This window comes from Bubalus bubalis, chromosome 16, assembly GCF_019923935.1.
Source record: "Bubalus bubalis isolate 160015118507 breed Murrah chromosome 16, NDDB_SH_1, whole genome shotgun sequence".
Lineage (NCBI taxonomy): Eukaryota > Metazoa > Chordata > Mammalia > Artiodactyla > Bovidae > Bubalus > Bubalus bubalis.
The window spans coordinates 42,470,117-42,484,668 of record NC_059172.1 but is presented as its reverse complement, the minus strand read 5'-3'; the positions used below and the strand labels follow the sequence as shown (position 1 = coordinate 42,484,668).

General features: G+C 39.9%; 1 protein-coding gene across 6 annotated transcripts in view; it reads right to left on the bottom strand.

The window, feature by feature from the left end:
• The window catches only part of SWAP70 (switching B cell complex subunit SWAP70), a 158,309-nt gene that overhangs the window by 71,790 nt on the left and 71,967 nt on the right, over positions 1–14,552 (bottom strand). For all 6 annotated transcript variants that reach the window (XM_044929502.2, XM_044929503.2, XM_044929501.2 and 3 more), the window contains exons 4-8: positions 13,487–13,714; positions 11,741–11,887; positions 10,536–10,644; positions 7,574–7,755; positions 196–303 (exon numbers count right to left, since the gene is read on the bottom strand). In XM_044929502.2, coding sequence (XP_044785437.1) covers positions 196–303; positions 7,574–7,755; positions 10,536–10,644; positions 11,741–11,887; positions 13,487–13,714 — 774 coding nt within the window. The remainder of the gene's footprint in view (positions 1–195; positions 304–7,573; positions 7,756–10,535; positions 10,645–11,740; positions 11,888–13,486; positions 13,715–14,552) is intronic.

Here is a 14,552-nt window from a genome sequence, read left to right as displayed (position 1 = left end):
ACCGTGAGTCAGCGGCAGAGACAGCTGGCAAGATGATCTCACTCTAGCCTCCCAGGTCTTCCCACTTCACCAAGCCAGGCGGGCTCCTGCTCCTCCACCCACACAGGTTGGCCTCTGTCCTTCTGCTGACCAGGACGGGATCAGGGCGGGCTCTTCAAGTTAAAGCAGCAGCACCCCGGGGAGTGTGGTACTTACAAGCTTCTCCCGCTCCAGCTCCGTGCTGAACCTGGCCTGGAGCTCCACTTGAGTCTGAAGGCGCTTCTTTTCTTCTTCTGCTGCCCGAGATGCTGCTTCTTCCAGTTTCTACCCGAAAACCATTCATAGAAAAGCAGGGACCGTTACAGTGGAAGTGCATTTGGAGAGAAAGGGTCACATTTAAACATTATGGGGGAAGCCAGTCATTCTCAATGTTCAATAAAGACAGAATAAACCCTGTAGATCCACTGCAATTCCATTCCAACAATTTTCCCAGTCAACATACAAAACAAATTGGATAAACAAATGACTCCTAGTAAGCTGCAACATTTTGCAAAGAAAATTTTAGTGTTGTCATTAAATTCATTTGCAAATGCATCTGTGAAGTTCAAATCTATTTCTTGTGCTCACTGCAGTTCTGTCATCTTAACACTGTTCCTTAAAAACTTTGTTGTTGTTGTTATGTTAGCCGTTCAGTCTTGTCTGGCTCTTTGCAGCCCCATGAACTGTAGGCTCCTCTGTTCATGGAACTCTCCAAGCAAGCATACTGGAGTGGGTAGACATTCCCTTCTCCAGGGGATCTTCCCAATCCAGGATGGAACCTGGGTCTCCTGCACTGCAGGCAGACTCTTTACTGTCTGAGTCACCAGGGAAGCCCAACTTCCCAAAGGGTGGTTCTCTAGTGAAACAAGGGAAAAACCGAAAGCAATCATTTAAAGTCTCTGGGAATTATCCTGAGAGCATACAGCAAACAGAGAACATTTATCCAAGAAAATCAACTAAATCTCAGCAAGAACTGTGAAAGTCTATGGCATTTGAACCGCATCACGGCCTCTTCTCCACCCTACCCTTGCCTTGGCAGTAGAAGGAGGCTCTACCCATGGCCATGGAACCAAGACCACAAGGCTCCCTCTCAGTTTCCAGTCTAAGGATATGGTATCCCACAGGAGGATGCAGACAAAAAAAAAAAAAAAAAAGTTGTCTGCCATTCCAATAAACAAAGGATGAAGTCTGCTATCAAGCCATCAGCCACTGCAGCCATCCCAACAATGACCCATGAGGGAAATTCAGGGTGAAGAGAAACAGGACGCTGGCCCTCGAGAGTTAAAATGCATACCTACAAAATCATTTTAATGAGCTAAAATCTGTATCTTCCTATATACAGAAAAGCACTAAAATCATTAACTTGAAATATCTGTTTTTTTGTGATAAGCACTAACCACACGGTTTTGTTCTGGTTTTTTTTTTTCCAACAAAAACTCCTATAAATCCTGGCTCTCCGCCTATCTCTTTGAAACAGCTCCTCATAGCTGAGAAGCTTTCTCCCAGGCAAGAGTCCTCAGTAAAAGGCACCAGATAAAATATAACTCTCAACTTGTAGGTTGTGTGTTTTTTTCAGTCAACAAGATCAACAAACTAAATCACAGGCCAGCTAGAAGTCTCACAGGGGAAACAGGGGAAGACAGCAAAGAGCTCCCAAGTATTAGGAACAAGTTTCAAAGTCAGGCCTCAAAGATCAAGTGTGGGCCAAAATTTAAATATCAGACTATGGGGCAAGTTAGGCCCCAGGGCATTGTTGAAAACAACAGAGAAACCTGTGAGATGAACACCTGAGAATGGGACGCCAACTGAGGCAGCCAACTTAACAGAGAGATCAGAGGTGATCTCTGGCAGACGGAACCCCGCTGCCACATATAAAAGTAAACTCAAAACGGATTAAAGACCTAAATGTGAGACCAGATACTACCAAACTCCTACAGGAAAACACAGGCAGAACACTCTTTGACATAAATTACAGCAATATTTTTTCAATCTGTCTTCTAAAGGAAAAGCAATACAAACAAAAACAAATGGGACCTAATTAAACTTTAAAACTTATGCACAACAAAGGAAACCATCAAGAAAATGAAAAGACAACCTACTGAATGGGAGAAAATATTTGCAAATAATATGACCAATAAGGGGACTAATATCCAACATATATAAACAGCTCATACAACTTAACATTAAAAAAAACCAAACAGGCCTTCCCTGGTGGCCCAATGGTTAGGAATTCACCTGCCAATGCAGAGGACATAGGTTCAATCCCTGGCCCGGGAAGATCCCACATGCTGCAGGGCAACTAAGCCCGTGTGTCACAACCACCGAGCCCTTGTGCTAGAGCCCATGTTCTGCAACAAGAGAGGCCGCCACAATGAGAAGCCCACATGTCACAACTAGAGAAAAGCCCTTACACAGCAACAAAGACCCAGTGCAGCCAAAAATAATAAGTAAATAAATAAAAGATTTAGGGAAAAAAAGCCAAACCCTGCACACTGTTGGTGGGAATGTAAATTGGTGCAGCCACTGTTGAAAACATTATGGAGTGTTCTCAAAAAAACTAAAAACGAAACTACCATATGACCCAGCAATTCCGCCCCTGGGTGACAAGGTAGGAGTTTCGAGACAAAAACACTAATTTGAAGATATATGCATCCCAATGTTCATAGCATCATTATTTATTATTGTCAAGATATGGAAGCAATCTAAGTGTCTTATCAACAGATGAATGATTAAAGAAGATGCGGTGTTACAAATATACAATGGAATACTACTAAGCCATAAAAAATAACAAAACGTTGCCATCTGCAGCAACATGTATGGACTTGGAGGGTGTTATGCTAAGTGAAGTCAGTCAGACAGAAAAAGACAAATACTGTATGATATCACTTATGGGTGGAATCGAAAACATACAACAAACTAGTGAATATAACAAAAAAGCAGCAGACTCACAGATACAGAGAATAAACTAGTGGTTACCAGTGAGGACAGAAGGGGAGGGGCCAGGTACAGGAGTGAGGACTGGGAGACACAGACCGCTGGGTAAAGACAGGCTCCAGGATGCGTCATACAGCGTGGGGAAGAAAGCCAGTATTCTGTAACAACGATAAATGCAGCGTGACCTTTACAAATTATTTTTTTTTAAATAATACAGAAAAAAAAAAAGGCTCTGTTGACACCCTGGTTACTCCAGGATACTGTACCCATACCCAAGGTTGTGCCTTGACAGAGGACAGTCAGAGGCTGCATATCACGAGGAAGATGGACTTCACTGTAACAGTCCAGCCAAGTCACCATGCAAATAAATGAGCAAACAACAGGAAGTCCTTGGGAGAAGGGCGGAAGCCACATCAAGAGTTGCTTACAAACATCATCTAAAACACCCAGTTTTCAACAAAAAATTACGAGATATGTAAAGAAAGAGTATGATTGATATACTGGACAAAAGCAAGCAATAGCAACTACCTTTGAGAGCCCAGACTGGATTTAGCAAAGACTTCAAAGAAGTTATTATATGTTCAAAGAACTAAGGAAACCTTGTTTACGGAAATTACAGATGATATGATGATATCCCCTCAAACAGACAACATCAGTAAAGAGACAGAAATTATAAAAAGAAGCAAACAGAAATTCTGCAGTTGAAAAGTACAATAACTGAACTAAATAATTCACTAGAGGGGCTCACCAATACAAGAAGAATCTATCAAAGACAGACTGATAGAAATCATCCAATCTGAAGAACAGAATAGAAAATAGCCTCAGAGAAATGTGAGACACCCATTAAATGTGAGACACCATTAAATACACCAACATTCACAAAATGGGAATATCTGAAGGAGAGGAAAAAAGAGAAAGGAGTAGAAAAATATTGGAAGAAATAATGACTGAAAACTTTCCCAATTTGATGGGAAACATTAATACACCCATCCAAGAAAGTAAGATAAATACTAAGAGTGTAACACATACATCATATCATGCACACATATTTATCATAGTAAAACTGTGGAAAACCAAAGACAGAAAATGCCAAAAGTGACAAGAGAAAAATGACTCATCTTACACAAGGAAACACCAGTAAGACTGACAACTAACTTCAGAAACATGTGACTAGTTCTGACCAGAATACCGTAAATAAATAGAAGCGAAGTGTGGTATTTCTGGGCTGGAGTAGTTAACTGGCAAATTCTAGAACACTTGTTTGTCTGACACAGTGAACAGCAGTATTTGACATGGTGGCTGTTCCATCTGCCTGTATGTTATAATTATAGATGTATATACACTCTGATCCAGCAATCCCACCTCTAAGAATTCATTCTACAGATATATCAGACATGTATAAGTAAGTGTTAGTCACTCAGTCGTGTCTGACTCTTTGCAACCCCATGGACTATAGCTCGCCAGGCTCCTCCGTCCATGGAATTCTCCAGGCAATACTGGAGTGGGTAGCTAGTCCTTTCTCCAGATCTTTCTGACCCAAAGATTGAAGCCAGGTCTCCTGCACAGCAAGCGGGTTTTTTACTGTCTGAGCCACCAGGGCAGCCCTTTAGACATGTATGGACATCTATAAAATGACATAGTACAAAATAATGCCCTGCAGCACTGCTTATTAAAACAAAAGACTAAAACCACCCAAAAGTTCATCAACAGGAGGAACCGGTTAAATAAGTAATAATATAGTCAAATAATAGAACATTTTATAGCTATTAGAAAGAATGAGAAAGCGCTTTATACTACACTGATACAGAAAAAAAAAAAATATATATATATATAAACTAGACAAAGAATCATAAGTATGTACTTTTTGTGTTTAAAAATGGGTAAAGAAGAATGTATATTCATATTCTCTAGAATATACATTACATGAATCTAGAAAGATACATAAGAAATGAAAATAATAGTTGTCTTAGGCAAGGCATAGGAACCAAGCAGAGGGAAGAGACAGTAGGAGGAAATTTTTTCACTGAATCCCTTTTTATATTTTAAAATTTTTGAACCATATGATTTTATTACTTATACAAATGATTATATATGTGCTGGGGTTGGGGGGGATAAGTAGGTGGAACACAAAGGATTTTTAAGGCAATATAAGTGAAAAAATACTCTGAATGGTATTTATAATGTAGATACATGTTATTATACATTTGTCTGAACCCACAGAACATACACCACCAAGAGTGGACCCTAAGATAAACTATGGACTTTAGGTGACTAGGGGTGTCAGTGTAGACTCATCAACTGAAATAAATGTGCCACTCTGGTTGGGGACATTGATTCTGGGTGAGGACATGTATATATTGACACTGTAAGTATGTACGAAACCTGTGCACCTTCCTCTTAGTTTTACTGTGAACCTAAAACATCTCTAAAAAAAATTAAGTCTTTTAATAAAATTACTTGAGTAACACTTTAAAGAAATCTGGGGGGAAAAAAAGAAATCTGTTAATTTGTTAAAGAAAAATACCAGGGAATTTCCTGGCAGTCCAGTGGTTAGGACCCCACACTCTCAATGCCAAGGGCCCAGGTTCAATCCTTGGTCAAGGAACACAGTGCAGCCAAAAAGAAAACACACACAAAAACAGCCTACCATAGTTTCTTATTCCTCCTTCTGAATTAAATGAGGCCTTGTATCAAGTCTCACAAAATGTAATCTCATTCCAGGTGATTCAAATATTCATCTAAATAGTATTTTTCTAAAAATGCTTCAGTGAAAAACTGGAGAATTTTATTTTTTGACAAGAAAAGAAATTTAACAATTATTAAAGGATCCATAATAACTGCTTTCCAATATTTACCCATCAAACCTCAAATCAGCTGCTTTAATGATTCGGTAGAACTAGGATCTGGCAAGGTGGTCAAGGTCAGCTGAGGTCTGACCAACTCTGGGTACGCATTCACGTAGCACAGACCAGGGACCTACATGCTCCTGGAGGTTGAGTTAAAAGTCGACGAGTTTAAAAGGGTCCCAGATGGATGAATCTCAAATGCATGATGCTAAATCAAAGAACCCACATACTGAAAACATACATACTCTATGATTCTGTTTATATGATAATTTGGAAAGAATACAGGGACAGAAAACAGATCAGTGGTTTCCAGGGGCCAGGGGTAAGGGGAGAGTCTGAATACAAGAGGCAGCATGAGGGAATTCTCTGGGGCACTGGCATTGTTCTAAATTCTGTCTGTGATGGTTTCAAGAATCTAGGCACCTGTAAAAACTCATAAACCTATACCATGATATTGCGATTTATAGTAAGAAATACATAATACTTGGTCTTCGTCCCAGTTTCTGGCACAGATCTCCCCAAAGTCTTGGAATTTCCTAAGTGTTGAGAGTGATAATAAAGTGACTTTAAGAAAACAATGGATAGGGGCCAGTTGCCAATGAAACCTACCATGTGATTAGAGGGTTGGAACTTCCAGTCTGACCTCTGAGAAAGGGAGAGGGGCTGGGGGTTGAGTCAATCACCAATGTCCAATGATGTAATCAATCATGCCTGTGTAATGAATCTTCCATAACAACCCAAAAGCACAGGGTTCAAAAAGATTCCAGGTTAGTAAACATACAAAGATTTGGGGAGAGTGATATGCCTAGAGAGGGCATGGAAGCTCCGTGCCCTTTCCCCACATGCTGCCCTATGCATCTGTCTATTCCTGAGTTACAGTCTTTTATAAGAAACCAGTGACTAGTATGGAAAACATTTCTCCAAGTTACATAAGCTGTTCTAGCAAATTAATCAAACCTAAGTTGGGGGGGGGGCACTTCCCTGGTAGCTCAGCTGGTAAAGAATCCACCTGCAAAGCAGGAGACCTGGGTTTGATCGCTGGGTTGGGAAGATCCCCTGGAAGCAGGCGTGGAAACCCACTCCAGTATTCTTACCTGGAGAATCCCCACAGACAGTGGAGCCTGACAGGCTACAGAGCACGGGGTCACAAACAGTCAGACGTGACTGAGTGACTAAGCACAGCACAGCACAGTACAGCACAAGAGAAGGGGCTGTGGGAACCTCTCACTTATGGCCAGTTGCTCAGAAGCACAGGTATCAACCTGGACTCGGGACTGGCATCTGAAGAGGGAGTTGGGAGCGGAAGAGGGGCTGGTGGTGGTGTCCAGACTGTATCTTTGACTCCAAACAATAAGTAAAATCCACAATTCTAATACTAAGCATCTTCCAAGATCCTCATGAGTGAAGATGGGAGCTAAAGGGAAAACCTAAAAAGGCAACGGATCCTATCCATTCACCAAAAGTGACCCTGACATCCTCAGGAGAAACTTCTCATCTTTCTCTGAACAAATTCAACTGTACTCATTGTTCTTACAAATGTTCTTTTCTGGTCAATGAAATATCCCTGTTGTCCTGAGACCCTCATACTCTTCAAGGGCTGGGAAAACAGTGTCTCACTCAATGGTCTAGATACACTTCCTGGAAGCGCAGTTCACCAAATAATCTCCCTACAGTCACGTTAACCTAGTCCCAGTAGAACTGAAGCTCATAAGTAAGGTCACAGAGGCTCCTACAGAGAAACGGGAGCCCACCCCCAGCCCAGCGCCCACTCTCACCTTCCTCACGGCCTCCAGCTCCTGCTGTTTATTTTCGTTTGCTACCTGCAGCTCCTTCATCTGTCGCTCCAGCTCCTCCTGCTCGGCCAGCAGCTTCTTCCGCAGCTCTTTCCGACGCTGGCGGGCTTCTTTGTGTGGTGGGGGGCTGCCCAGCTTCAGGAGATGGATGGTAGAATGGATGGCTGTGAAAGGCATGAGAGAAAAGATGGGAAATACCTTTTATTCTCCGTGAGCCTAACCTGAATGGCATAGTGGGAAGAAAATCAGAAACCCAGGGTAATGCTGATCCTGCCACTGAGCAGCGTTGTGACCGTTAGCCAGTCACAGAACCACTTACACGTGGGTTTCTCACCTCTAACCAGAGAGAGATGATCTCTTGAGTCCCTTCCAGCTCCAAAGTCCCATAACTGCCTATATGTGCTTAAATAGACTTGATTTGGGAACATAACATGCACTTGAGGAACTCCCAACACTTGCAACTCCCTTCCTTAACTTCCCAAAAGGCCAAATAAGAATAAGACATCACAAGGGCTGAGATTCAAAATTCCTGTATCTGATTTGCTACCTGCTGTAAGTAGTCCGTCCTAAAGGAAATCAGTCCTGAATATTCATTGGAAGGACTGACACTGAAACAGAAGCTCCAATACACTTTGACCACCTGATGCGAAGAACTGACTCATTGGAAAAGACCCTGATGCTGGAAAAGATTGAAGGCAGGAGGAGAAGGGGATGACAGAAGATGAGATGGTTGGATGGCATCACCAACTCAACGGACATGAGTTTGAGCAAGCTCTGGGAGATGGTGATGGACAGGGAGGCCTGGCGTGCTGCAGTCCATGGAGTTGCAAAGAGTCAGACACGACTGAGCGACTGAACTGTAGGTAGTCTGCCTCTCATCTATGCCTTATGAAACCATCTCCCTATATACTCCCTTCCCGAGGTGATAACAGCCAATACCATATATTGAATATTTGCTATATATAAATATATGTGTGTGTGTATATATATACACACACTCTTTACACACATTATCTAATTTTTGTATGAAATCTGATTTCTTTCCTGATTGTTTCCATTATCTAAATAGGTAGTACAGGGTGGGGGGGGGGGTGGAAGGGAGGCTCAAGAAGGAGGGGATAAATGTGTACTTATAGCTGATTTACATCGTTGTACAGAAGAAACCAATGCAACGTTATAAAGCAATTATCCTCCAATTAAAAATAAAATCAAAAATAAATAAATAGCCAGTATTTTCACACTGTTCAAATTCAAAAGCCTGAAAGGACAGAGATGAAATCTCCCTCCTACTGCTATTCCCAAGCACTGAGCTCTTCACTCCACTACCAACTAACACCAACTGTTTCTGTGCATCTTTCCTGAGATACTTTAAAAGTAAATACAAATAAACATATATATACCTCTTCCACCTTCCACGGACACAGTGGGGCATAACACTCTCCTCAGCCTGAGTCTGTCCTCTCCGTCCCCCTGGAGAGCTTTTTTTTTTTTTTTTTTTTAATTAATTTTATTTTATTTTTAAACTTTACATAACTGTATTAGTTTGAATCAGCATACACTGCGCAGTGCTCATCAGTCCTCCAGCATCAGCATACACTGCGCAGTGCTCATCAGTCCTCCAGCATCGGCAGACACTGCGCAGTGCTCATCAGTCCTCCAGCATCGGCATACACTGCGCAGTGCTCATCAGTCCTCCAGCATCGGCATACACTGCGCAGTGCTCATCAGTCCTCCAGCATGCAGCTGGCATCATCTATTCAACCACGCCCTGATTAATGGACATTTGTTTATAAGTCTACCACAAACAATCCTGCAACGACGTGTCATTTTAAAAATGTGCAACTGTATCTTCACTATCTCATTATTAACCCTCACAACAACTCTGAGTGGCAGGTACTATCATTAGCCCCATTCCAGAGAAGAAAGCTGCTCCAGAATTCCTAGTGACCCAGGAGAGAGGATCCAGACCCATGTACACTTGCCTCAAACTGAAGCTATATCAAAATGACCACAATTGTACACTTGCCTCAAACTGAAGCTATATCAAAATGACCACAATTCTCAACAAACAATTTTACCTAGATTCAAGAATATTACATTGAGAATTCCCTTTTCAGGATTAAAGAGAAAATCTCACTTTAATCTTTACTAATGCTGGAGTGATATTTTAGTTTAAAAGTTATTAAATCAGAAGTTTTCATTCTTGAGATATCTGAAACTAGTGATTTCCTGTGAAAGTAACAAATCTTGAAAATTACTTGAAGTATTCAAAACCTATTGCACAACTCCTCTTTTGTTTTACATATTTCTAAATACTCAAAATGGCCACTTTAAAATTCTTCATGGTCCTTAAAGGGGGAAATTCCATATTCTCGAAATAGTAAGAGTAAATAAATAAAACCGAAAAGGTCCAGTTTGTACTTTTCCCACAAGTTCACCAGGCAAATGAACCTGATGAAAATTTTGGGAACTCCTCTCAGCTTGTTTTTCTTTTAGCTACTGGGCTTCATATAGAAATAACTATAGGCAACAGGGAACAATGCCGAGTATCTCTGTTGTTCAGTCAGTCAGTCGTGTCCAACTCTTTGAGATCCCATGGACTGCAGTATGCCAGGTATCCCTGTCCTTCACCATCACCGAGAGTTTGCTCAAACTCATGTCCATTGAGTCAGTGATGCCATCCAACCATCTCATCCTCTGTTGCCCCCTTCTCCTTCTGCCCTCAATCTTTCCCAGCATCAAGGTCTTTTCCAATGAGTTGGCTGTTTGCATCAGTCATGAAAGTACTGGAGCTTCAGCTTCAGCACCAGTCCTTCCAATGAATATTCAAGGTTAATTTCCTTTAGGATTGACTGGTTTGATCTCCTTGCCGTCCAAGGGACTGTTAATGAAAACAGAAAGTGCTCTTAAGTTATACCATGACAAGTAATAAAAATTATCTTACCCTGAATCCACTCTTGTTTCTTCTTCTTATCTGAAGCACTGATTTCAAAGGTCTTATCGAAACATTTTATGAGAAAAAGGCATTTCTTTCCATCTTTGTCAGGCAAGGACTAGGGCAGAAAGCAAAATTAGTCTTTCAAATTTTACTTTCAAGTATTTAAATTCAAACTTAATTACTTATACAAGAAGTACCTATAAATGAATACTACTGGTTTATTTATGCTGCCCTCTAGGCAACAATGCTTATGGTAAAAACCACCCCAGATTCGTATACGACATCTAGACTGGGAGAACCAACACCACCTGATGGGCCACGCGATGGCCTTTCCTGAGCACAGCAACCCTTGTACATTGCACCTTATACCTGAACATGTCTCTCTCAGGAATCCTGGAAAATATGCCCATGGAACTGTTCCAACAGGTATAGACACCCAGGGTGATTCCCACACCCTGCAGATGGGTCTCTCCCTTCCTTGCACCAGGGGTGTTGTTGCCAGCAAGCTGTGGTTCTTGTCCTATATCCTTATAAGCAGACTGGCACAGTCCATCATAATCCTGTGAGTCTCCATGTTTAGCTGAATCTAAGAAGACCCCTTACTGGGCACTGCACACCCTTACTATTAATACATACCATTTCATCCATCAAGACACATTATCATTTATGAGATCTTAGGTATTTTAAATGTTCTTCAACAAATACAGATGTGGTAATAATTCAGATATAAATTAAAAATTCAAAACATTATGTTCTTGAGGACTTCACCTATTTACAGAATTAGCAGTGATAAAGTGTTCTGAAAGTCATACCAGTTATTCAAAGACATGTTCTTTTGGTTTATTTATTACACTCAAAAAGGGCCCAGGTTCTCAGATACACTCATGATTTCAAACGCTGTCTTACTGATTTTTTTTTGGCTTTCTTATTTATGACTCCATTTTACTCAAGAAATGATTCCTTAAATAAATGAGATTTAATCCCTATACTTTATTCTCGAATACAAGACAGAAAATAAATTCACATTAGAAAAAAATGTTGTCAGGTATCTGTAATTTTTTGGTTCAGAAACTATAGTTACTGTATGCCTATATTATTTTAGAAATGTGAATTTTAAGATTATTTTTAAGGCTCTAGAGTCTAAAAGAAGGAAGATAAACTACTTGAACAGCAGGCGGCAGCACTGGAAAGAGGTAACCATTGACTCTTACCTCCACACAGCAGTTCTCATCCAAGAGAATGTCTCCTTTCTTATCTTTCAGATCCTCGCTCACATAATAAGAAATTATGTTGGGTTTTAATACAAACCAGCGTTCAGTCCAGTTTTTCCGTCTATGGCCTTTTTTTATCATGTAACCCTAGGTAAGATTAAATCTGATATAAATGCTGGTGCTTTTCCTTATAAGAGCTGGTATCTCTTCCTTTTAACACACAGACGCGTGTGCACGCACGCACGCACACACACACACACACACACACCACCGCCCCCCCCAACTGTGATTCTCAGTAAATCTAGACCTCCGTTATTGAAAATGCTAAAAGGTGTCAGTAAACCTGGCCAAGCATGCCTTCTCAGACAATCACGTACCTCTCTACCTGATCTCTCAGGATTCTGGAGGATGAAATCAGGAGCAGAAAATGAACTGCACCAGTAGTTAGGATCCTAGCTTCTAAGTATAGCTTTTAGGCTCACACTTACTAGGCTTGTATTTTCTTCCCATATGTCAGCCTCAAAGATGTGTGATCCAAAATTTTATTTCAGCAAGACTACACATTACTACAGGCCAAAACACTTCAGGATTGTTCAAGAATAGCTAACATTTTACACAGTAAATCTATAGGTGCTGATAGCCTGTGGCAGACTATACAAATCATCAAATATATAATAATATTTTGGCTGTATCATGTGATCATTATAATAAGTTCTAATCACATTACTCGTTCAGTTTGCTAGCTCTTGACATTTAAACCAAGGCTATCTCATACGGCTGTTCATCTGCAGTTCTATATTCTGCCATCCTAATGGGCCTGGAAATCCTCTTCAGAGACCATGTTTCCTAACCTCTTACAGCACCAAAAACCTACACAAATTAAGCCTCAATTAAAGTTTATTGATAGGCTACATCTGAAGAAAAGAGCAAAAACAACATCATTACCTAAAAGGGCAAAACAAGGACCAACCAGTAAGAGTTATTATTCAATATAATAATGTAAGACATCTGAAAGAGCCACTCAAAATATATAAATTCTATTTACTATGCATTATGTTTATTAAACAGACTATGTATGTCAGCATATGTATACCATAAATATTATCAGATGCTATGCAGGTACTGAGAATACAAACTTTGTAACCTAATATGATAAACACAACTTTATTACATAAAGGCACTTTTCCCCAAAAGGAAGGGCATTTTTCTGATTTCATAAAAATTACACATATCCTATAGAGAGGTTAACACATATATACATTATAGTAGTAAGTCGAATAATAAGAAAAGAAAAAGAATAAAATAAAATTCATAGAAATCCCACAACCCAGCAGTGATCACTTCTAACATTTTGGCCCCCATCCCTCCAGACAGCTCTACACACATATCACATTGCATGAAAGGGATTACAAGACACCTGCTGTTCCACAACCTGTTTTCTTCACTGAAGAGTATGCCATGGGATCTTTCAGACGAATGAGTATAGATGTACACATAACACAAAAGTACTATGTTCAGAAATGTGATCATTTAAACAGTTCTTTCAAAATAGTAACTTCCCAGTGTTTAACTGTAATCATTTACAATGTAAGCCTAAGACAAGACTGAGAAAATAAGAAATTTTATTCCTGTTCTAAATTAGTGTAAAAATATAAGTGACTTAGGCTCATCTTTGTGATAAAAATCTTTTATTTCAAACATGTCAAATTCTAAAGGTGAGGAGAAACAGTGTTACAGGATGCTTACCTGTTTCAGCACATCTAATATTAGCTCATTGAAGACCTCGTTAATTGCCATGGACACAGTCTGCCGATCCATGCCTTTGCTGAACTGTCCATTTCCAACAAGCTCAATCAGTTCCCACACAGAAAGGCCATCTTTACTGTCATCAAAGTTGATTTTATAATTTTCAAATTGTTCTTGTTGCCAACTTACTCCCATAGCTTCTGTCAGTTTCCTAAGCAGGTATTCAATCTAGAAAAAGAATTTTATAAGTATTATTGCATAGCAAAAAAAAAAGCCCAAACTTTTAAACTTAAGTATGTATCTATGTTATTACACTAAATAACTAAATTAAAAGGTCAATTTAGGAAATATTCTTTTATAGTTCCAAGTGTATCTTTAAAGAATCTTGACACCCTCAAGGAGAAGGGTATGGATAAAATGCCACTGAGTCTATGCTAACTTAGAATAAAGTAATCAAATCTGGAACCCTTAACAGCATATTTGTATACAGAACAAAAGCAAATTGCACACAGACACGATCGCACACTAACTAACCAATGTGATCTGCTTACTCTGGTGGATTTCAACATATGAGAATACTAATTGTGCTGAACCAATATGCAACACTAAATAATCATCTCAAAGTATGTACAAGTTAGTCACCAATTTATAAATTTTCCACATAAGCCAACTATTTGAAATTAATGCTGCCGCTTCTCATTAGAATTCTAACAGTGTTGCAAACAATGGTGAAGTCCTAGACTGGGCCAGAAAAGTTTATTGAATTCTGAAACATACAGCTTTGTATACAAAAATAGTAGAAAATACTGTGCTCATCCCTCCAAAAAGCTCTACACACACACAACATTGGCATGAAAGGGATCACAAGACTCCTGCTGTCCAATAGCCATTTTTTTCTGATGAATGAGCGCACAATGAATGGATGTGCACATGACATGAAAAGTACTTTAAAAATGTAAATGAAATAGTAACAGTTAAAAAAAAACCCACTGTGAGGCAGTAATACTGAATTACAATTGATGTCTCTTATCTTCTGGAAAGCCTGGGTATCCCACAGTGCTCTCTC